Source organism: Manis javanica, chromosome 15, assembly GCF_040802235.1.
Source record: "Manis javanica isolate MJ-LG chromosome 15, MJ_LKY, whole genome shotgun sequence".
Lineage (NCBI taxonomy): Eukaryota > Metazoa > Chordata > Mammalia > Pholidota > Manidae > Manis > Manis javanica.
Window position 1 is genome coordinate 69634967 of NC_133170.1, and position 22364 is coordinate 69657330.

A 22364-nucleotide genomic window follows, 5' to 3' on the forward strand; every position below is an offset into this window, starting at 1 on the left:
AGGGTCATCATAACATGCTCTTATGTAGGCCAAGGTGTGGTGGGGTCTTCCTCTCTTTTGCACCCTTTCTCTCTCTGTCTCTTCCCATCCCTGCCCCTTCTCTCCATTGATTCCTCCTTCTCTTTCTCTCTCTTCCTTTACTTTTTATTTTGGAAAATTTCAAACATTTATAAAAGCATACAGAATCATATAGTAAGTCCCCAAGTACCCACACCCACTCTTAGCAGTTACCAGCTCATAACCAACCTTGGTTCATTTATACCTCATTCACTCTCCTGGCACCCCTGATTATTGTGATTACTTTCTCTTTTTAAAAAAGAATCAGATGTGGAATTAAAACAGATTCTATTTCAAATTAATGAAAGGGGACCAAATATTACTAGGCAGTCTTAGAAGTCAATGTGGCAAAAAAGCCCCTATTGCTTAGTCTGACATTCCTTTTAAAAAGAAGAAACCAGCATTATTTTTTTAGCTGCCAAGTGTTTGGCAAGGCTATTTGGTGACATTCTAAGTCTCTTCCAGAAAAGTCAAAATTAAGTAAGTTATGGTTTCTGTTGGGGGGACTGAGATGTAGACCTATCATCATAGCAATGTGAAAGGTACCAAGGAGAGGCATCCATAAAATATTTCAAGCTTACAAAGGAGAAGAGCTACTCACTGTAGCTGGGAAGGGAGGTTTCTCACAGAGTGGTTATTTGGGGGCTAGTATTTTAAGGGGTTGGGTAGGAATTTTCCAGGTGGAGAAAGAAGATGGGTGTGTAAAAACAAATGGGAAATCAAATGATTATTTCTTATAACTATGCTCTGTTGGTGAAAGCATTTGGCTGGAAGCTAGAAGCATTTATACCAAAGAATGGTAACCACAATCCTGATATTTTTTGACATCATGAGAATTTTTACTTTTATTTGGTAGCTGTGTAACCTTGTCCAGCTATCTTGCTGGGCATGCTGTAGGTCACATGAAATACTAGTGGTGTGGAGGTGGGAGTGGAGAGAAAGAGAGACCCCCCCCAACTCACACATGGGAGTGGAGAGAAAGACACACACACACATACACACACACACAAAATGAATGAATGAATGAATGAATGAATGAATAACCAGGACAGCCAATGCCCAGCAAATGACTTGAAAGTCATGTCCTACATAAAGTGATACTCTGTTTGCAATACACTTTCAGTCTAGCTGCCCTAACATACATATACCAAACATGTTACTTAGAAGATCTCCCCTTTTTAAAATCTATTATTAACTAGTATCTTCAAAAGGATCATTGTGCTCAAAATTAATTCTTTTACTACTCTTTTAGCTTCTAAGCAAATTTTAGGTCAAGGATGTTATTTATCCATAGCGTTCAGTTGGAAGTGAGACGGGGTCCGACCCAAAGGGGTTCGGTAGGACTAGGCTTAGGAGGTAGTCGCACACTTTGTAGATGAGGTATCTTTAGGTTAGATACTTGATGTTTCAGTTCATTTTTTTAACTTAACAAAATCAAATGCTTTCAAACAGGGCTCGACTCTTAATTGTAATGGAGATGATGGAAGGGGGAGAGCTATTTCACAGAATCAGCCAACACCGGCACTTTACAGAGAAGCAAGCCAGCCAAGTAACAAAGCAGGCAAGTTAACCCCGGGTACCAATCAAACTGCCAACACTGTTGGTTAACAAGCACAATTTCAATGGGGGGAATAAAAGAAAGCTTGAAGAAAAGCCCTATTTGATCTCTCATTGCCTGCTTTGTTATGTAATCAGAAAAGATTCCTTGACAGGATAAATGTGACCCCTTTTATGCTTTGGTGGGGGGTGGACTGTATTTTTAAGTGATTGCCAATTGTTTGTCCATTATAAGATTTAAGTAAACTGGAAGGAAGGTAACTCCTTTGTAGACTGTAGATATCTTTAGACATAGCTTCCAGGCACTGTTGGACTTTGAGATAAAATGGTGCTGATACCACCTGAAAGACTGTATGGTGTAAAAACGTGTTCTAAGACAATTGCATATAAGATGCTTTTTGCTTGTGAGTCACCTTTCTCTCATCAGATTTTAATAGTATTCTAAGGTCTTTGTAATTCTGGGTTATTCCTGGTTATATTCTATTCTGACATTACATGTTATTGTTAGAAAAATGATTTATGTCACAAGCGATATTAGGACTCCAACTGCATATAACCTCTTGAGGAAGTGAAAAGCTAAAACCCTCAGGCTTATCTTCAGGCCAGGCAAGCAAGGCAGAGAAAAGCAGAAAGCATAGCCTAGTTGGTTCTTAATAAAAAATTTTCCAAATTATACATGAGCCTCAAGCATTTTTCAATGCCTTGTTTCTGGTGGAGGAACTGATACTTGGAATGCCAATACAATTCCATACTGAGAGTTGAAGATCAGGTAGAATTTGTGCTAATTTAAAAAAATTACACCCTGCGTTTTTAAATATTAGCACTAAAGGATGTGCTCTGATAATCTGTAACGCAAAAACCATTCAAATCTACCTAAACAAACATTTTCAATAAGTGGGATGAACAAATTGGCCCGTCAGGTGGAAAAATCGTCAGCTGCTTTCCATTTGTCTTGAAGGCAGAGCTTGAAGTCGAGCTCCCTGGAGAGGGCAGTTTGCTTCTGAGCCAGACAGTAGCGCCCGCCGCCCTGCTGGGGGAAACCCAGGCCTGCTGGAGACTGCCTGGCCCAGTGTTCACTTCGCAGTGCTCATCATAGCAAATGAATGAAGTGGAAGCATTTCACTTTCCCCATTTCATACAGGACTTAACCATCAGTTTATTCTACAACTATTGTTTTACTGTTGTTTTTCTTTTTGTTTAACACAATACAGGTTGCAGTTAAACTAAGCTTAATTCATTTTTATTTCTTGGTACCCGAAGTCTTACTTAATTTCTGTTTTAAAAATGAAACCCAACCATAGTCTTAACTGACTTAATTAAGCTTTGTTTTTTAACATCCAGAGTTCTCAAAACTAGAAGCATTAAAGAGTTCTCTTTTCTAAGATGTATTTGCTCCACTATGTCCTTTTCCAGATAGCTTTGGCTCTACAGCACTGTCACTTGTTAAACATCGCTCACAGAGACCTCAAGCCTGAAAATCTGCTCTTCAAGGATAACTCTTTGGTGAGCTGACTTGCTTTTAGCATTTTAGTGCTGCCTCTTTCAACACAGTTCAGGAATGGGTGCATAGGTGTGTATATGCTGGGAGCACTCTGAATCCACGGTGAAGAGGCTTTGGACCAAGTGCTTCAAGCTGTTTATGTTTCCCACTTGTTCCCTTGCTGGAGGCTTAGAGAAATTGTACCATCTTCCTGGCCTTGATCATTTTGGGTGATACTGATATGTATTTGTAGGACTAAGATTTTGGATAATGTTTGGAAGTACTTTGGGAAGGGGCAGGAATCTATATGGTATAAAATATTACTTTGAAACTTAATAGTGGTATTTATTGTTAACCCTGATAAGATATGTTTTCTTCCCCATCCCCTGCCCCCTGCATCATGTCCCACCAAATAGTTGCTCTGGCTATCACGAAGCTGATGTTAAGAGTGAAGCAGCACCCTGGATTCTGATGAGAGATAACAGGCCAATCAATAGAGTTGGGGCATTTGGCTAAGATCTTGATTTAGTGTTGCCTTTGCAAGTTATGAAACAAGGCTAACTGTGAGTGGGTAGAAATTCCTTATTTTTGTGTTACTAAGAACAAATTCCTCAATGTGAATCATCATCTCCAGACCTGAGGACATGCTACTCATAGGCTCAGGTCTCAGCCAGAAACTCATGAGAGTGCAAAGTAACATGTCTTGCACCTGAATTTTCCTTTAATGTTTACCAAGAACTCTGCAGCAATGACTCCCATCTGTTTTATTTCAGGATGCTCCAGTAAAACTATGTGACTTTGGGTTTGCCAAAATTGACCAAGGTGACTTGATGACACCCCAGTTCACCCCTTATTATGTAGCACCTCAGGTAAGCATGTGCTGTTTCTGCCATTGGATGTATTACCAAGCTGCCTACAGACTCATGTTTCTTCTGTTCTACAGCACAAGTAGATACATATTACAAATGAGTTGGGGAGAACTCAGCTGCTAGGGAGAAACCTACAGGCTGCTAAATTCGGTGTGGGCATTTTATTATTTTACAGTCAACCTTGAGGTATGATTTATATAAAATACTCCTACTTTAAAGGTAGAATAGTTTGATGAATTTTGCCAGTGAATATTCCAGAGTGACCACCACCATAGTTAAGACACAAAAACTTCCCATCATTTCAAAAGCTGTCTTGTGTGCCTTTGCGGTCAGTCTGCTCCTGAATTGACTGCCTGCCCCAGGCAACCACTGATCTGCTTTCTGTCATTATTGGTTAGTTTTGCATGTTGTAGAATTTCATAAGAATGGAATTCATGTACTTCTGTGTTTCACTTCTTTTGCTAGGCATATTTTTGAAATTCATCCATGTTGTTGTATTTATCAGTAGTTTGTTCCTTTTTATTGCTGAGTAGTGTTTCATCATATGCCTCAGCTGTATTTGTTTTTCCATTCATGGATGGAAAATAATTTGGGATTGTTTCTCATTTTGGGTATTATGAAGAAAGCTGCTAAGAACATTGATTTATAAATTTTGGGGGGCATATTTCTCCCCTTAAGTAATATCTTTTTCAAAAATGGTTATATGCCATTTTACATATGTACCAGTATTGCATAAGAGTTTTAGTTACTTCACGTTCTTACCACCAACTCATGTTTGTTAGTATTTATAATCTTAGTCATTCTTGTAGATAGGTAGTGTTATTTCATTATGGATTTAATAATAGCATTTTCCTGATGGCTACTTTTGTTATGTTTTCAGTATGTTTATTGGCCATTCTGTTGTGAAATACAGTACAACATTCTGTTGTGAAATATGGGTACAAATCTTTTTGCCACCTTTTCTCGTTGTTTTATAATTGAGATACAGTAATTTTTTAATCATATTCTGGGTACAAGTTCTTTGTTGTGTATGTAAACATATATATATGTCTTTATACACACACACAATTTTTTAATTGCCACTGAAACAAATTGCCACAAACTTAGTGGCTTAAAAGAACACATACTTACTACCTTACAGTTTTGGAGGTCAGAAGTCTGAAATGGTCCAAGGTGTCAGCAGAACTGTGTTCCTTTTGGAAGCTCTGGAGAATCATTCCCTTAGCTTTTTCGAGCTTCTGAGAGGCCATGCACAGTCTTTGGCTTATGGCTTCTTCCTCCATTTTCAAAGCCAGCGGTGTAGCATCTTCCAGTCTCTCTTTCTGACTCTGACCCTCTTGCCTCCTTCTTATAAGGACCCTTGCCATTACACTGGACCCACCAAGACAATCCAGGATACCCCCCTTCTCAACATCCTCAATTTAATAAAATCTGCAAAGTCCCTTTTTACCTTGTAAGGTAACATATTCACAGGTTCCATGGATTAGGGTATAGACGTCTTTGGGGGGCAATTCTTCTTACCACATAGGCATTATAAGTATTTTTCTCACTTTCTGGCTTAATTTTCAGTTTTCTTAATGGTCTTTTGAATATCAGAAGTTTTAAATTTTGATCAGGGCTAATTCACCAGTTTCTTTTTTTAATGGTTAGTGGTTTGTGTTCCTGTCTAAGAGGTCTTTCCCTACCCATGGGCATTGAGATTTTCTCACATTTTCTTATTAAAGGTTATAGTGTGAGCTTTTATCTTTTGGACTGAGACCCATTTGAGTTATTTTTGTGTGCATATATATAAAATAAGTGTCTAGGTTCGTTATTTCTTCCTTATGGATATCAAGTTGTCTCTGTGTCATTTATTGAAAAGACTATCTTTGTATCATTGGATTACCTTACAGGCTTGTCAACTTGAATTATATTGCAGTTTTGTCAAAAATCAGTTGGCACCATACATGTTGGTCTAGTGTAGATTCTGTTCTGTTTATTTAATGTGTCTATCCTTACAGCAATATCATCTGGATTACTATAGCAATTCTTGACCTCAGATAGTATAATAAGTCCTTCAAATTTTTTCTTTCTCAAAATTGTTTTGACTATTCTGAACCTTTGCATTTCTTTATAAATGTTAGAATTCACTTCTTTGTAATAGAAAAGCCTCCTGAGATTTGACCTAGATTCTTTTTATAGGTGAATTTGGAGACAATTGATATCTTAACAATGTTAAGTCTTCCAATCAATGAACATGATATAGCTCTCCATTTATTTAGGTCTTTAATTTTTCTCAGAAATGTTTATATTTCCTAGATGTGTAGGTTTTATATGTATTTTCTTCAATTTATTTGTATTATTTTATGTTTTTGAATGTGATTGGAAATGATATTTTTAAAAATTTCATTTTCTGTTTGTTGCTATTTGCAGAAATGTAAATGATTTTTGTTCTCTATGTCATAGGACCTTGCTAAATTCACAATTAGTAGGTTGTAGATTTGTTAAAATTTTCTACGTAGGTTCGAGCCTATAGTGTTTCCTCCTGGGCTCTGCCACAAATGAGCCAATCCTCACAGCTGTCTCTTCTTGGAAGGGCCTGTATTTCTTTAGGTTGCAGAATACTTTGTTGCCTTGGGTCCTCTGGTCTCTGATTTTGTAATTTATCCAATCTTTTCTTGCTGATAGGGTGGGTATGACACTCTTTCCAGGCTTTTACATCTTAGAAACAGAAGTCACAGCAGTTTGGTTATGAGTGGGTGTTTGTTTTTCCTGCCAGGAGTTTGTTGAGCTCTTTGGATCTGTCAGTCTATGGTGTTTATCAATTCAGGGAAATTCTGGAAAATTTTCAGACATGTCTTCAAATATTTTTCTGCTTGTCTTCTCTGCCTTTTTTCTGGAATTCCAGTTACGGATATTTTAAATCATACACAGAGCATTGAGATTCTGGTCTTTTTCTTGTATCTTTTCCTATCTGTGTTTCACTTTGGCTCTGTTCTGCTGCTAGGCTTTCAATTTCACTACTCTTCTCTTCTGCACTAATTTGAATTTCTTCATTTCAGATTTATATTGTCTGTTTCTCTTCTCATTTTATTCATGGTTACCTTAAAGTACCTCAACATATTCAGTAACTTAGTTTAATCATTATCTGCTGATTGCATGATCTCTGTCATTTCTAAGCCCGTTTTTACTAATTTTTTCTTAACTCTATCACATTGCTTTTGAGTCTTTGTCAAAAATCAGTTGACTGTATATGTGTGGGTTTGTTTTTGGATTTTCCATTCTATTCTATTGATCTCTTTGTCTAACTTCCCACCAATACCATACTGTCTTAATTACTGTAGCTTTATAATTTTTGAAATAAGGTAGTGTTAGTCTCCAACTTTGTTTTTCTTCATAGTTGTTTTGGCTATTCTAATTTCTTTGCATTTCCATATGAACTTTAGAATCAGCTATTGATTTCTACAAAAAAGCCTGCTGAAGTTTTGACTAGGGTTATTTTAGAGGCATGGCTCATACACGAGCACTGATACCTGAACAATATTGAGCCTTCTGACTCATGGGGAAGCCATATTGCTTTGCTTGTTTTTGTCTTTGATTTTGTTCAGCAATGTTTGTGTAGTTTTCAGTGCACAGGTTTTCATGTCTTTTGTTAGATCTATTCTTGCTATTTTTTATGTTGTCATAAGTGGTTACTTTTTCAGGTTTCATTAATTCACTTTACTCTTCTTGTGTGAAAACACCATGTGGTGGCCGCAGCTGCAGCCTGGGTCCTGTGCACAGAGGCTTTGGTGGGGGTCTTTACAAGGTGGTCAGGGAAATCCTGGTAGGGAGATTGGTGAGCACAGTCTCCTGCCAGACGTCGGGGAAGGTGGCTGTCGGTCTCGGAGAAGACATCAAAGGTGCTTTGGCATAGTTGCCTGAGGTGGCTGTGCAGCCCCTGGCTGAGGTGCAGCCATTGTCAGCTCCTGGCAGCAGCAGGCTTGTGGGCACCTGGCCAAGACCAAAGCATTAGTCCAGATGTGAGGGTGGAGCGCACCAGCGCGGAGCCACAGCATCCTGGCACCTTGCAGGGAGCCCGTGTGGTTTGCCATTCTTGTTCTCCCAAGAGTGCCGCTGCACAGAACAAGGAAGAACTTGTCCTGGATGGTGGTCTCGCGGATGCCGGCTCTTACCTCCTTGGAGCACTGAACACCCAGACCACTGTGATTGTGACAGTCCCCAGTGGCGACAAGTATCTGGAACCTGACCCTCTGGCCAGCACTGGGCTTACACAGCCAGAAGGGACATCCCCAGGAAAAAGTCAGTGGTTCAGATGTCTCAAGAAGAAATAAATCTCCAGGGACTTGATTTTAATGTCCTTCACCTGGGAAAACATTGATAAATTGCTGGCTGTAAACAGGAAAAAAGGTTTTTGAAAGTATTACGGAATTTTTTGTTGTTTTTGACTGCCAGTGTCTACTCTCTTCAGCCTTTCAACAGTCTGTCTCGAGTTGCAGGTTGTTGGTGTGGTTTTCAGTAAATTGTCCCTTTTGGTCTGACTCTGATAGGTACTGGAGGCACAGAGAAGGCATCAGAAGGAGAAATCTGGCATCATACCTACCTCGCCAACACCCTACACTTACAACAAGGTAAGGGAAGAGATACTTATCTTTACTCCTTGGGTGTAGGCCCTCTTCTATGAAATGTTTCTGGCCCTATGGTTAATATGGCTGATTATGTTCTTATCCCTAAATAGTCCTGCCTAAAAGGCTGGAAGCAGCCACATATGCAGAAGAGTATTTGGAATTCAAGTTTTTGTCTGATGAAATATCAAATAAGATTCTTACCAGTCGAGGTTTTGCAGCAGGAACCAAGGGCTGTGGTCACCTGTAGGTTGCTTGGCTAGCTGTACAGTTCATCAACTACATTTAAGACATGATTGTCTTGCTTCTTTGAGGTGGAGGCCATTTCTGAGACCATTCTATGGCCATTTATGACACCATTCTTTTCTTACACCATAAAATACCCAACTTGGAACAGTGTCTAGCATACATAGAAAGTGCCCCTAAGTGTTACCTGGTCCTGTCACGGCTCTTAATCTGTATCTATACATCAAGCATCTCTGTTCTAAAGCACCAGAGGATTAGGATCTCTTGAACTGGGTCCTGGAGGTCCTGGGGTTGCTGAGTAGATCAGAGGAAAACAGTGCTGCCTGGGGACTTACGTCTGGATATAGATGACAGAGGGAGCTGAAGATGGTGAAAAGGCAGTACGTCAGCTCCTCTTGGGTCCCACACTTCAGAGTGCCCCACATATGACTAATGCACATGCACAAGTGCACAGAGGCATGCCTGTCAGAGAACATGCAAGCTCCTCTGCCCCTCAGGACCCTGCCCTTGGCACTGACACAGTGTGGCTTCCTGCTTTTGTGACTAGCACTGTTTGGCCCATAGGTAATCACTGCTTTGTACCTTCTTGCCCTACAAACTCAAAAAAAACAGGCAGCTCTGCCCTTATGTGGTGCAGATTTGAGGGCTGCTCATTACAGCATCAGAGTCAGAAACTGCTTCCTGCTTCTCAGTGCAGGCAAGAATTGAGTGGTACAAGCACTTAGATAACAGACAGGCCAATTTATTTGCTAAAATCATCTCAGCATGAATGCAGTGGGTTCTGGGGTGATTTATTATCTCCCTGGTACTGTCTTTCCTTCTCTTCCTGTTTTGCTTTGTGAATATAGCAGTGCTCATGAATTAGCATTCATAAAAATGACAGACTGCAGATGAGTAGCATGTTGAAAAAATAAACGGTTCATACAATTTTTGAATGTGTACATATGTTGGTCTAGATATAATCTTTATATTGGCAACTAAATGAACACTGAATGCTACCTGCATTTTTTTAACAAAAACATGTAATAAGATATAATTAAATTTTTTAAATTAAATAAGTATATCAAGCTTAATTAAGAAAAGAGGCAGCAGGCTGCAAAACTTGCTCTGGCTCCACCACTATTCAGCTGTGTGATATTGGTTATCTCACTTAGTTTCACTTTTAACAGAGGACCTTAGAGAAAACAAGATCTCTGTAATATCAGTTTTCGCATGTATAAAGTGAGTGATCTGAACCATCTATAAGATTCCTTTTCCCCTCTATAATTTTGTAGTTGTGTTCTATGCATGGGTCATGTCATCTACAAACAGCCATAGGTATGATGCCAAAGCATGGGTGGTAGTACCTGAGATACCCCATTTTCCCAGCTGTGGTGTGAGGGGGTGTGGCTATGGTAGCAGGCTCCTGGGGCTGCCTTTCCTCAGGTGGACACCACTTTTGTCCTGCAATTCAAGAGAGGCTTGACTTGAAGCCTCAAGGACCCAGTTTCCATGGCAGGTGGAGCTGCATTTAACTCACATAGGAGTCTGATATTAATAATAATGATGTGACTACAGGCCATGGAATCACCTTAATACCTTAAGACATGTTGGTTGGTGGCAGTTTTCTTTCAGAATATCTTCCCCAATAATTGTGTAGTCTTGCAAATGGATGCAGTGACACTGAGTCCTTTGTGGCCAAAGGAATGCTTTTGGCCCTGCTGTTCTTCCCTCCAATGCCTCTACCTGATCTGTGTCAAACTGCTTTGGGCTTTTATGAAACTATGTGTTTATTATGGTTTCAGCCTACCTGTGCCTTAGCTGCCTTGTTTCTGCACCCTCAACCCTGCCCAGGTTGACAGAGTACATGCTTCACAACTGGCTGCCTTCTATCTGTTACTTTTCTGACTGGGGACAAAGTATCTTCTACCTGTACCCAAGGGTCAGATAGCAGCTCGTGCCTAAGTAGTGAGAATAAAACTGATTGTGTGTTTTGCTCCAGACTGGCCTTGAGTGCTGGTATGTATATATGTAGTGTTGGTGACATATAAAAATATGGAGAGAAAGGTTAATTCTCTTAAGACTTCTTGAAATGTTTGCAGTGTCTGTTATGTGATTCTTGGAGATACCAGCCTGTATATGCCAGGTGCTGTTTCTGGGCTGGTCCTGGGGGCTTTATTTTGGAGCCGTGCCTCTGCTATGAGTGACCATTTTCTTTTTGCTTTCAGAGCTGTGACTTGTGGTCGTTAGGGGTGATTATCTACGTGATGTTGTGCGGATACCCTCCTTTTTACTCCAAACATCACAGCCGGACTATCCCAAAGGACATGCGGAGAAAGATCATGACAGGCAGTTTTGAGTTCCCAGAGGAAGAGTGGAGCCAGATCTCAGAGATGGCCAAAGATGTTGTAAGGAAGTGAGTCCCCAGGCTGCTGGGTGGGGAGGCCAAGGAGACACCAAGGCAGTGGAGCACAAGAGAATGTTGGGTAGAAAAGAGTCACTTGTTTCCCAGGTGTGCCCTTCTTGCACATAAGCCAGTCACTTGGGACAGACAGAGGGCAGGAACTCAACTCAGGTGCTGAGTTGACACTTTAGTCTTTTCATTCCTTGACTGCTGCGGGTGGTATGATCGATTGTGCGTGCCCTGGACCCCACCCTCCAGCTTTTCCACTGCTAGGTGGTTGCTCTGATGTACATTAAGATGAGAAGATTGAGAAGAAGTAGGGCTAGTGCGTGGGTGAGGGACAGTTGGCGTTCAAGGTCCTTTGGTAGCTGGAGGACTAGGTAAGAAGCAGACCTAAATCTGAAGTGTATTTGCTTTTTCTGGTCTTCTGTGTGGGAGGCTTGGCTGCCTGGGAGTTGGACGTTGCTCTGGTACTCCTACTGCTTGGTCTTCACTGAGCAGTTTCTCCTTTCTTTGTTTTAATTTCTTCATCTATAATGCCATGAAGATAAGCATTTAAAGACGCAGCAACAGGGAGCTGTTTCCTGACAGTACGGCTATCTCTCAATGGAGATTACTCGCTTTCAGAAGTTAACTTGTCTTGTTGGTTAGGGGGTCTATGAATACAAAGAGGGACTAGTTTCTAAAGTATACAAGTAAAAAGTTTTTAGGAAGGTGGAGGCAATGTTTAAATTAAATCATCATCAGTCTTCCCTTGCTGTTTCCATGCTGTATCCTTAGCCACTTAACAAAACATCAACATCCTTTATGTAGTTCTTTGTCAGTTCTGTAGAATATATTTCCTGTCCCTAGTGTAACATTTATTACCTTCTTTCAGCTTTGGAATTCTTTTCTAAATAATCCTTTCTTTAGAATCTGAAGCTGTTCAGAACGGCCCAGAAGGTTGCAGAGAACCTGAAAGAGCATGTAGGCATGTTGTCCTGGCTCACGTTTGGAATGGGAGGATCTGTACTTGGAAGGAGGTGCTGTAAAAAGCCCAGAGAACATGCTGAGGTGACCTAGGAATTGCATCAGCATGAATGGACAAGATGTAAAGAAGTATGATTGCAAAGCAGGTGGTACAGAGCAGTATATTAAGCTTAAAAGGAAATGCTGTTCTCAGAGACTCTAGATTTTTAGTTTTTGAGTGTTTCTGGAATACAGGGTTCATGTCCTGCCATGTGGTGACATCTAAAAGTTTTATCTCAAGTAGCAACCTGTATTCTGAGAACTGCATGACCCCTCAACTAATTATGCAGCCAGTATCAACCAAAAGAGCACTCGGAGTCCCTTTTGGAAATTAAAGCCCATTGTTCTAGAAAAGTCAGTACGGAGATTCAAGATCTCAGTAATTGTAAACCATATGTAGGATTACCTCACTAAACCTAGAACTCAGTCTGAAATATCACTGGATTAAGCCTTTCCCTACCATCTTTATCTCCCTTTGTCTTGTATAGAAAGGATGGCCTAAGAACACAGTGCCCACACAACAGAGGTTAGGGACTGGAACCCCACCCCTGCCCTGCATATGGGACGCCTAGGCTTGTAGGAGTTGGTAGAAAGTCAGAAGCTGGAGTTGGTTAGAGCCAGACCCAGGAACTTCCTGGCCTTCTTGAAACAACTGTGCACAGCAGCCCTGTTGGCTTTTCCCCACAGGCTCTTGAAGGTTAAACCAGAAGAAAGACTTACCATCGAGGGAGTGTTGGATCACCCCTGGCTCAACTCCACTGAGGCACTGGATAATGTGCTACCCTCTGCGCAACTGATGATGGATAAGGTTTTGAATGATCCTTATTTTTTTGGCCAAAAAGGCTGTGTTGAGAAGGACTGCTGGGGATTGAGTCAGCGAGGGCTTAAAGGGAAAACAATGCAGAGCACACAGTTCTTCCTAGAGAAACATCTCTGGTTTCCTGAAAATTAGGATCAGAAACAAAGAGCTTCTTTCCATGAAAGACCAGATCAAGGCCCAATAAATACACACTAAGGGAACACTCAAAGGAAGTCCTCCATATTTATGCTATGGGGTTGGGGACACAGAGCACTGTAAGATACCTTCACTTTCCCCAAGGGGTTTTAAACAGGACTGGTTGGAAAAACCAATGAACATGAAAAAAGGAGGGAACATTTTCAGACATTAGAACTCTGTATGCTAAATTCTCTGTGAATCCTATGGGAATTCAAAAAAAAGAACACTTTTGAAGGGTTGTGTTTAGGGGAGGGTTCCGGAAAAAAAGGCAAAAACCCCTCACATTTATTATCTACTATGTGGCAATTTTTAACCCCTTCACATGTTAAGCCATGAGCTGGCACTGAAAAAGCTGAGTAGACAATGTAAGTGCCTAAGTGTGGTGCATAGTGCGAACAAAACATGAGAGACCAAAATTCACCAGTGGGAAAAGCAAGCCTGGCACGGTTAGTGGGAAGTTGATGGGATATGTGTGGCAGGGCCAGACTTTGAAAGTAGACAGAGGGCTTTAAGTCTTAGTAGGAAGTCATTGAGAGGCCATTTCAATTTTTGAGAAGAGATTTGCCACAGGGAAGGTATTTAGAGAGAGTTAGCTAGACTTGCAGGCTCGCCAAACTCAGACTCCTACAGTAATCCAGAAGCTGAGGGGCAGCTCTAGGAGTTGAAATAGAGCTGAATGAACAAGCTCAATATTTTTGAAGACAGATTTCTGCAGTTTTTGATGACTGAATAGATACAAGGGGACAGTGGTTGGCATATTTGGTGATACCATTGACAGAGGAAATCAAGAATGAGGCTGGTTTGGGTTTTACATGTTGTGTAAAGTGTAGGCGGACATTCAGATGAATGAGGTGTGGTCTAGTATCAGAGTGGCTGAAGGAGAGGCAAAAGGCAGTGACAAAGACTTGAGTGTTACGACTGAGAAGGGGTGGAGTTGAAGTGTGAGAAAGAGTAAGCACATGGGTAAAAAGGATGCTGCAATCTCCGTTGGATCACTGACTCAGTGCCCCTTCGTTCACCTGGGGTAGAGGAGAGAGCAGGCAGCTGGAAGGGAGTGCTTTGCCATCTTTGATTTGTGTGCAGTTGTCTTCCTGGTTTCAGTATGCTCAGAAGTCCAGAAATGGTTCCGTCAGGCCCAAACCCAAAGGAATTACTTAGATCCTGTGGTTGTCAGCACACGGAGGTTATAGTGTGGCTTCCTCAAGATCTTGGAAATGAAGAACTAAGATTGCCTTCTGAAGTTACTTTAAAATGACTGCATAATGAAGCCAAATATGGAATGCAGACTGTTCTTAATGAGAAGGAGTGGCTGCTACGCCTCTAAGAGGGAACTGCAATGTGATGGTGTATTCCTATTTTTAGAGAAATGGTGTGGGCTGGTCAACTTTGGAAGAGTACAAAAACTATCATATATGCTGATGTTCAGTAGTGTCCGTCTAAGCCCTGCCTAGGTGGTGGAGCCCAGCTCGTGAACTTGAGCTGCCCCCATGTTTTTGGTGGGGTCATCACTGATGAGGAGATAGATGTGAGGGTCCAGGTGGGTGTAGCCAGACCAGCTATTACTGTTCTCTTAAATGTGTTCAAATTCTTTCTGATCTCACTTTTTTAAGTTGTCAAACGCTTTTGTTGATATTTAAACATACAGAGATACATAAAATAAAAAGCGAAAGTTCCCTTCCATTACCCTGCCTCCGGTTCACCCCTCAGAAGTTAAGTAATCAATGGCTTGAGGTATCTTTCTCAATCTTTTTCTGGGGAGACACACACACAGAGAGTGTGTACTTTTTTAAATACAAAAATGGGATCATCTTGTTCTTACAAAGCTTTCTGGTTATTTGCCTTCCCTAAATAGTCTGCCCATAGTGAAAACACATACTGGTCATAAAGACACAGACTTCGAGTTATAGACTCCATGACATTAATTAATGTAAATTAATTGACTGGCTTATAGATCAGTTTGTGAGGGTCTATTATGCTCACTGTGTGAGATGGTTGGGGTTCTGAACCATCAGGGCTGAGGGTGACTGTCTATACTGTGGAGACAGTGAATCAGTGCCAGTCTGGGAGCTTCTCAGGCAGCAGCCAGCTAGCCTTTCCCCTGACGTTCATATATGCCTCTCTTTGCACTTGTGAGCATGAGCCTTGTTACTATTTCTTGTATTTTTGTCCCCCTGCAGTGAAGAAGGGCTAGTGGTTGTGTGGCCCTTGGTTGGCCCAGTATTCCCTTACTGATCCATGGGGAAGAGTCCTCTGATTTATCAAAAGTTGTATACTGCCAGCATAAGAGTGAAATTGCCTTCTTAGTTCTTTGAGCTTCTTCCCATTCTCTCAGATTGGCTTTTTAGGTGCCTATAAATTAATGTGAGAAACTGATGACAGTGTTTGTATTCAGGCACTGGTTGCAGGAATCCAGCAGGCTCACGCGGAGCAGTTGGCTAACATGAGAATCCAAGATCTGAAAGTCAGCCTCAAACCCCTGCACTCTGTGAACAACCCCATTCTGAGGAAGAGGAAATTACTCGGGTAATTCTTCATCAGTTCTCCATGGTTGAAGTGGCTGAGTGCAGGGTTCTTAAAGGTCAGCCAGGGGTCTCCCCCTTTTCTGTCTCTTAAGAGGGTGGAAAGGATAAGCTCTTTAAATAGCATTGTGAGTTGGAGTTACTCTATAGTTTATTATTTATCTGAAAAATCTGTTGTCTTATGTTTAGAGTTAACATCTGTTGAGAGTTGAGTTTTGGGGATCTCACCTTGTTATTACCTCTCTCCCAAACTTTTAAAGCACCAAGCCAAAGGATGGTGTTTATATCCATGATCGTGAGAATGGAGCTGAGGATTCAAATGTTGCCTTGGAAAAGCTGCGAGATGTGATTGCTCAGTGTATTCTCCCCCAGGCTGGTAAAGGTCACACCATTCACGAATGTTCTGTGTGCATCTGTGTGTGTGTGTGTGTGTGTGTGTGTGTGTTCACATGACAAAAGGAGTGGATTAACTTGAGGTTGTCTGTTTCACTTTGTGTTATAAGAAAATAAGTACATTACATACATTAGTCTGTGCCCCCTTGAAAGTGCACAATGGGAACTCAGAAATGTGCTAAGTTCTACCCCTCCTTTGGTTTTCTGTGAAATTTCTTATTTAGGTTTAATATCCAGTGTCAGGTGTAGCACATAATTTTGTGTTTTCTTAGTTTGTTAACAAGGGCACAGGATAGAGGATGAAGAATGGAAAATGTAGATCGGGTTAGGATCAGGTGAGGAGATTAGGAAACATCATTTCCAGGGCTTTGGAAGTGCAAGGCTGACATTAACTTGTGACCATAAAAAGAACACCTCTCAAATTCAGAAGTGGCGCCTGCTGCTACTTGTGTCCTGGGTGGAGTGTGACTTACACATGGGTCCTTCTGAGTGAGAGCTTTCTTTTAATGTGTTCTCTCTCCACTCCCTGGGTGGGATGGGCTTTTCTCAGCAGATGAATAAGATGCTTCAATAGCAGGCTAGAAGACTGTTGGGTTGACCGTTTTTCTACATTCCTTGGGTTTTAAGAGAGCTCACAAAGTGTGCCTCAGATAGCCTTCCAAAGTAAGGAATGAGCTTAGGAGAAACAAAGTAGCCCTCTCAGTCTTATTGTTTCTTCCGCGCTTACATTAACCAGGTGTTTTTGCTCAGCAAGAGACTCTGACACTATGTGCTTTCTATCCCTGACTCTGGGACTGTCAGAGGATTTGTGTGAGGCTGTCAGAGTAGAAGCGTTCAAAGACCAGAGGTGCTCTCTGTGTAATGGAGGGACTCACAGTAACAACAGTGTCTGGTAAAGTTTGCACCTTTAAATCATCACTTCTCAACAAGTTGAACATCACGTCCTTCCATCCCTGACACTAAAATCCCATTACGCTACAGGAAAAAGTAACTTCTTCATCTTTATCAATAGGAGAGAATGAAGATGAAAAGCTGAATGAAGTAATGCAGGAAGCTTGGAAGTATAACCGGGAATGCAAACTGCTAAGAGACACTCTGCAAAGCTTCAGCTGGAACGGTAGGGGCCTTACTTGCTTCTTTCTCCAGGAACAGAGATGTGACTTATGCTTAGAGTGTAGAGGCAATATGAGGGCCAAGGTGGGGCTGTGTTCAGGTGAAGTGAGGCTAGACAGCGGGTGGAATATTGTGGGACAGGGTGGTGAATGCTGCATTAACAGCATAGGCATATCTGGACATCCAATCTTTTCACCTGTTTTCCAGAGTTCAAATAAATTGTTTGTTGCAGATTCAATATTGCAGAGTCCCCATCACATACTAGTTGGGCAAAAAATCCCTCAGCTCTCAAACTTCCTCACGGATACTTGGACTGTTCAGCAGGTCGTTGAGGAGTTGCATACTCTTAAGGGGAGAAGGAGAGCAAAGTACCAGGGAGTCCACTGTCTACTGTGCTGAGGTTTGGGAAGAGCTTTTTCACTAGAGAGTAGAGTTTACCAAAACTGCTGCTTGTTGAATTTTTTTCCCTAGGCTAAAAAGGAAGCCATGTATTTCTTGAACTGCTTTTTGTATTGCCTTTCTAAGTTCATTAGACTCAACTAGACTATGTTCCAGGATGCTTAGGGAAGGCACCAAACTCTTAGACTTCACTGGCTGGCTTGGTTCTTGGACTTGAGAAATCCAAAGTGCTAGCTGGGCCAAGGAAATTAGCTTCCCTGGGATTTTTTTTATAAAGATTTTGAAATACCAATACAGAAAAATGATCTCATTTGAAGTGCAGACGTCCAATGAATTTTCACAAAGTAAACAATCCCCTCTAACTTGCACCTGAACATGTAGTAGAAGGCAGGCCCTCTTCTAATCACTGCCTCTCTCTCCTCGGGGTAATGATGATCCTGACTTCTAGCATTATAAACTAGTTTAGCCTGGTTTCTGTATTTTATATAAATGAATCAGACAAGTCTGTGTTCTTTTGTGGCTGGCTTCTTTTAGTCAACATTGTATTAGTGAGATTCAGCATATCGTTGGGTGTAGCAGCAAAACACTTCCATTCTTTCTATCTATTCTCTTTTTATATGAATACTCTCTCCATTCTGCAGATGAATGGACATTTGGGTTGTTTCCAGGTTTTGTTAATGAACACAAGGGTAGCAGTGAAAGCTCTTGTGTATATCTTTTGATGAATATTTTGTTGACCTAATTTCTTGTAGGTATCTAGGATTGGAACTGCTAGTTCATGGGGGTTTTCCTCTGACTTTAGCAGGTACTGCTAGCAGTTTCCCAAAGCGGTTGTACTGATTGGTACTTCCCCTCACAGAGTTTGAGGGTTCTAGTTACTCTACATCCACTTCAACACTTGCTGTTGTCTAATTTTTTTATTTTGGTCTTTCTGGTTAGGATGTACTGGCATTGCATTGTTATTTTACTTTGGTTTTCCTTGATGACTTAGGAGATTGAGCACTTTTAAAATATCTATTGGCCATTTAGATTTCCTCTTTTGTGAAGTGCCTATTCTTTTGCCGATTTTTTTAATTGAGTTGTATCTTTCTTATACGTGTATATGAGTTCTTTATATATTCCAGATATGTGTCCTTTATCAGACAAATGTATTACAAAGATCATTCCCTCTCCGTGTTTTCCTTCTGTGCTGTTGTAGGGAACATTGGATTTTTGCTGCCAGGTTAATGGAACTGCTTAATTGCTACTAAAATATGAGGGATCTGAACTGCTTTTGATCAGTGTTGGGAATGGTTCCTCCACAAGTGAGGGTAAATTTGGTACTGGTAAGATGTACCTTACTGGGTCCCTGTCTAGAACCTATCACCTCCAAACAGTTTGGAGACTGACCTTTTTCTTTTTTGGGTTTTAGGTCGTGGATTCACAGATAAAGTAGATCGACTAAAACTGGCAGAAATTGTGAAGCAAGTGATAGAAGAGCAAACCACATGCCATGAATCCCAATAATGATAGCTTCAGACTTTGTTTTCTAACAATTTGAAAACTTATTCTTTAATGTATAAAGTAATTTTTATGTAAATTAATAAATAATTTCATTTCCACATTACTTCAAGATGCTGTATAAATTTAGATACAGGATTTATTAATAGTATAGTTCATTTTTTTGTTTTTAAGAAAAGCTCAGTTCCTAGAGATATAATATTACTTTAAGACTGTTTAGTTATATGTTTGTAAGATTGTTTTATTTGTAATAAAGTATACAAAAACCATTTGCCAGTGGTAGACGAAGGACCAACTATATCGATCTTTCTGCTTAGTAAACAGTTGAATCAAGAACTGTGGACTCCGGTTTCACTTGCCCTGTGTACTCCCTTGCTGCACTATTGGTAGATTAGCTATGGTGCCTAGAAATTTCTGTGGATCCATGTTGCAAACTGCCTGCTGGAAGTCATAAGATGCCAGCTCCCACTATGGAAGAAGCAGGGAACTGAGCCCTCATTTCTCTTGTTCCTAATTCTCTAGGGAAAAGTAGTAGCATTTCTTTTTTATCATACTTGTTGAAAGGTATTGGTGTCTTTCTTAAATCTAATGGGATTCTCTTTTGAGTTAATTCCTTTCAGGTTTAACCCAAGCTTCAGTTCCCCTTCCCTGAGGTCCTGCTTAGTTCTCTCCCCTTCCCTGGAGCCCTCACCAGCTCCATTGCTTCTTAATTTCCTTTCCCTGTTCTTCTGGCCTCCTTAATGGGATGGTTTTTCTGAGAAAGTCACATATCATAAAAACTGGATTATTATATCAGCATGCTAAGGTGGTCCAGTTTTTTTCTTTTAAAGTTGCCCTTTTTCTCTGTAATATTTTTGCCTGGGTTTTATGTTGGCATCCCATCAGCTGCATTTATTTTGTTCAGTGCTCTTCATTTTTAGGAAGCATGGTTCTGGCGCGAGATCAGCTATTTGAGTGGAAACAAGTCTGGATGTTTTTCTAGTTTTCTGTAGTGTATATAGGCTTCCAAAACAATCCATTGTTATTTATTTATTTTTAAAGCAGTTTTGGTGGGCACCTGTGTTAGTAAATAGAAAAGCTAACAGGCAAACTCCAATTCACAGAGCAGAGAAACAGGATTGATCAGTAGGCTCAGGTATTTAGTTTTATCCTGTCATATTTTCTTCAGTCAAAATCGATCCCACAGAGCCCACTTATTTTGACTCCTTCACTTTGCTGATTATGTCTTAAGGGTGACATTTGGTTATTATGTCTGTGTGTATGGACTGACTGTAGGAATATATGATAAAAACACAAAGTATCTTTTAAGAATTACCTTATGACTTTGGTTCCCCTTTATCTTGGAGAACTTATAATTCAAGGTATTTTTTGAGGTAAGGCTCACTAATCTTAGATGACCAGTAACTGTTACAAGTGGACATGCTGTAAGGAGATTTCAATACTTTTAAACATGGCAAAACCTAGTCAACAGAAAAAAGACAAAACGTTTTCTTATTTACTAACCAGAAAACTTAGCTGAGAGTTGAATTAAGGGGTGGATTAAGTTACTCGGATTTTCAGTGCAATGCAGTCTTTCAGATTACTTCTTGCAGATAGAAGAAACTCTGCACTTGTTTCTGGAGCAACTGAACACCTATTTTCTTATCTTAGGTCAAAGGTTCAATATTTGCTAGAAGGAAGGCAGTAATTAACATTGTTACTCTTCTTTTTCTTCAGAGGAAACTTCTGCCATGCCCACTCTACTATAACCTTCTCAAACTTGTTAGTTGGGTATCTCCTGAAGGCTCAGGGTGATTTTTTCTTTCAGTGTGTGATCAATTTTATGCCTAATAGGGTACCCACAATGATGCCTGCCTTTGTACTCTGAGCAGCAGTTGCCTATTTCCGTCACTTTCGGCTGAATTAATCTGGCAAGATTAATTTGTCCAGACCTGTCTAGATGAGCACCATGTTGGAAGTTTGCAAATACCCTGGAGGATGTTCCAGCTGCTGTAACTCTAAAGTGGGTCCTGCCCTGAACAGAGCTCCTTAATAAAACAGTAGCACCCAAAGGGCTCAGCACTGTTTGGTCTTCAAAGTGGAGTTTTGTTTGTAGACTGTAGACCTACTTGTAGCAAATTCTGCTTTAACATCAGTCAGGTTTACTAATAAAGCAAAATTTGCATGTAACTGAAAGTGAAATGAAACTGTCCCTGTCTCTTCTTGGCCTCTCTAATGCTTTACTTGTGGAAAGCTCACGTAAGAACAGTTCTTGTAGGCAGGTTAGACTCTGCAGTGTTCCCATGTGATTTGCTAACCCTCTGCTTAATAAAACTTACTTATTCAAATACCTTTAGACTTTATCTTAGTTGTAAATCTGCTTGATGTAAAACAACTTTCTGGCTAAGATATTGTGTAAGTATAGAATACCTGTCAGAAGTATTGTTTGAAACAAATAGGAAGAGCTGCTTTTTAAAAGGAATTTTGTACTTATGTTCATTTGAGAAAGAACAGCTGAAGGAATTACTGGTTAAAGAAGACGTCAAATAATTTAAATCAGATCTTGTGTGTGAATGCTTGTATGTGCGTGTATTTATTGAAGGAAATGTGTTTTGAATTGAGAATTGGATATCGAGTATTTAATTTTAATTATATTTTTATTTATTTAAAAAGTAGAAGTGTTCTTTCATTACTGATATGATTCTTTTATGCCACAAAAATGACTTAACCTATTTGCTTAAGACACACAGAAAAACCTTATGTCTGTGATAATTTCTAAATTACATAGTTTTAAGAGGTTTCCTCATATAAAATACAAGGAGAAGAGTCCAGCTAGAAATCATTTACCTTTTTTGCTGTGAATTTTTTTAATGGGCTTGTGATATGACAGTATTCATTATCTTGCTAGGTGCTAATGATAAATTTTATCATCTGTATTACAAATTAAATATTAATTGAGTTGATCTGCTGTTATGCTCATATCTCTGAGATCTTGTGGTACTGTACCTTTCCTTTTTGAATTAGGACATTTCCCCATTTTTGAGTGTTACTTGTAGTTAAAACCCTTATTTTAAAGGTTTTATATTGTACATATTTGACAATATAAAATTATTTTTATGCAATGTAAGAGATGTAGAGTCTTATTTTAGTTCATCTTGGAATGCACAAGAGAATAACTGCAAGGAATGTGGACAGATAGGACTTCTTTCCTTTTAAATTTGCACTGCTAAATATACCAGGAAATTGATATCAAAACCAAA

The 22364-nt window shown here is 40.2% G+C and overlaps 1 protein-coding gene across 5 annotated transcripts in view; it reads left to right on the top strand.

The window, feature by feature from the left end:
• The window catches only part of MAPKAPK5 (MAPK activated protein kinase 5), a 32094-nt gene extending 9868 nt beyond the window's left edge, over nucleotides 1-22226 (top strand). Inside the window, exons 5-14 of one of the 5 annotated variants that reach the window (XM_017675703.3) lie at nucleotides 1510-1618; nucleotides 3028-3117; nucleotides 3868-3963; nucleotides 8493-8573; nucleotides 11021-11208; nucleotides 12892-13012; nucleotides 15594-15724; nucleotides 15981-16102; nucleotides 17126-17230; nucleotides 19037-22226. In XM_017675703.3, the coding sequence (XP_017531192.1) occupies nucleotides 1510-1618; nucleotides 3028-3117; nucleotides 3868-3963; nucleotides 8493-8573; nucleotides 11021-11208; nucleotides 12892-13012; nucleotides 15594-15724; nucleotides 15981-16102; nucleotides 17126-17230; nucleotides 19037-19131 (1138 nt within the window). In that variant the 3' untranslated portion in view covers nucleotides 19132-22226. The remainder of the gene's footprint in view (nucleotides 1-1509; nucleotides 1619-3027; nucleotides 3118-3867; nucleotides 3964-8492; nucleotides 8574-11020; nucleotides 11209-12891; nucleotides 13013-15593; nucleotides 15725-15980; nucleotides 16103-17125; nucleotides 17231-19036) is intronic. The other 4 variants (XM_017675705.3, XM_037014556.2, XM_037014554.2 and 1 more) reach the window with 4 other exon arrangements.
• Nucleotides 22227-22364: the final 138 nt, after the last annotated feature.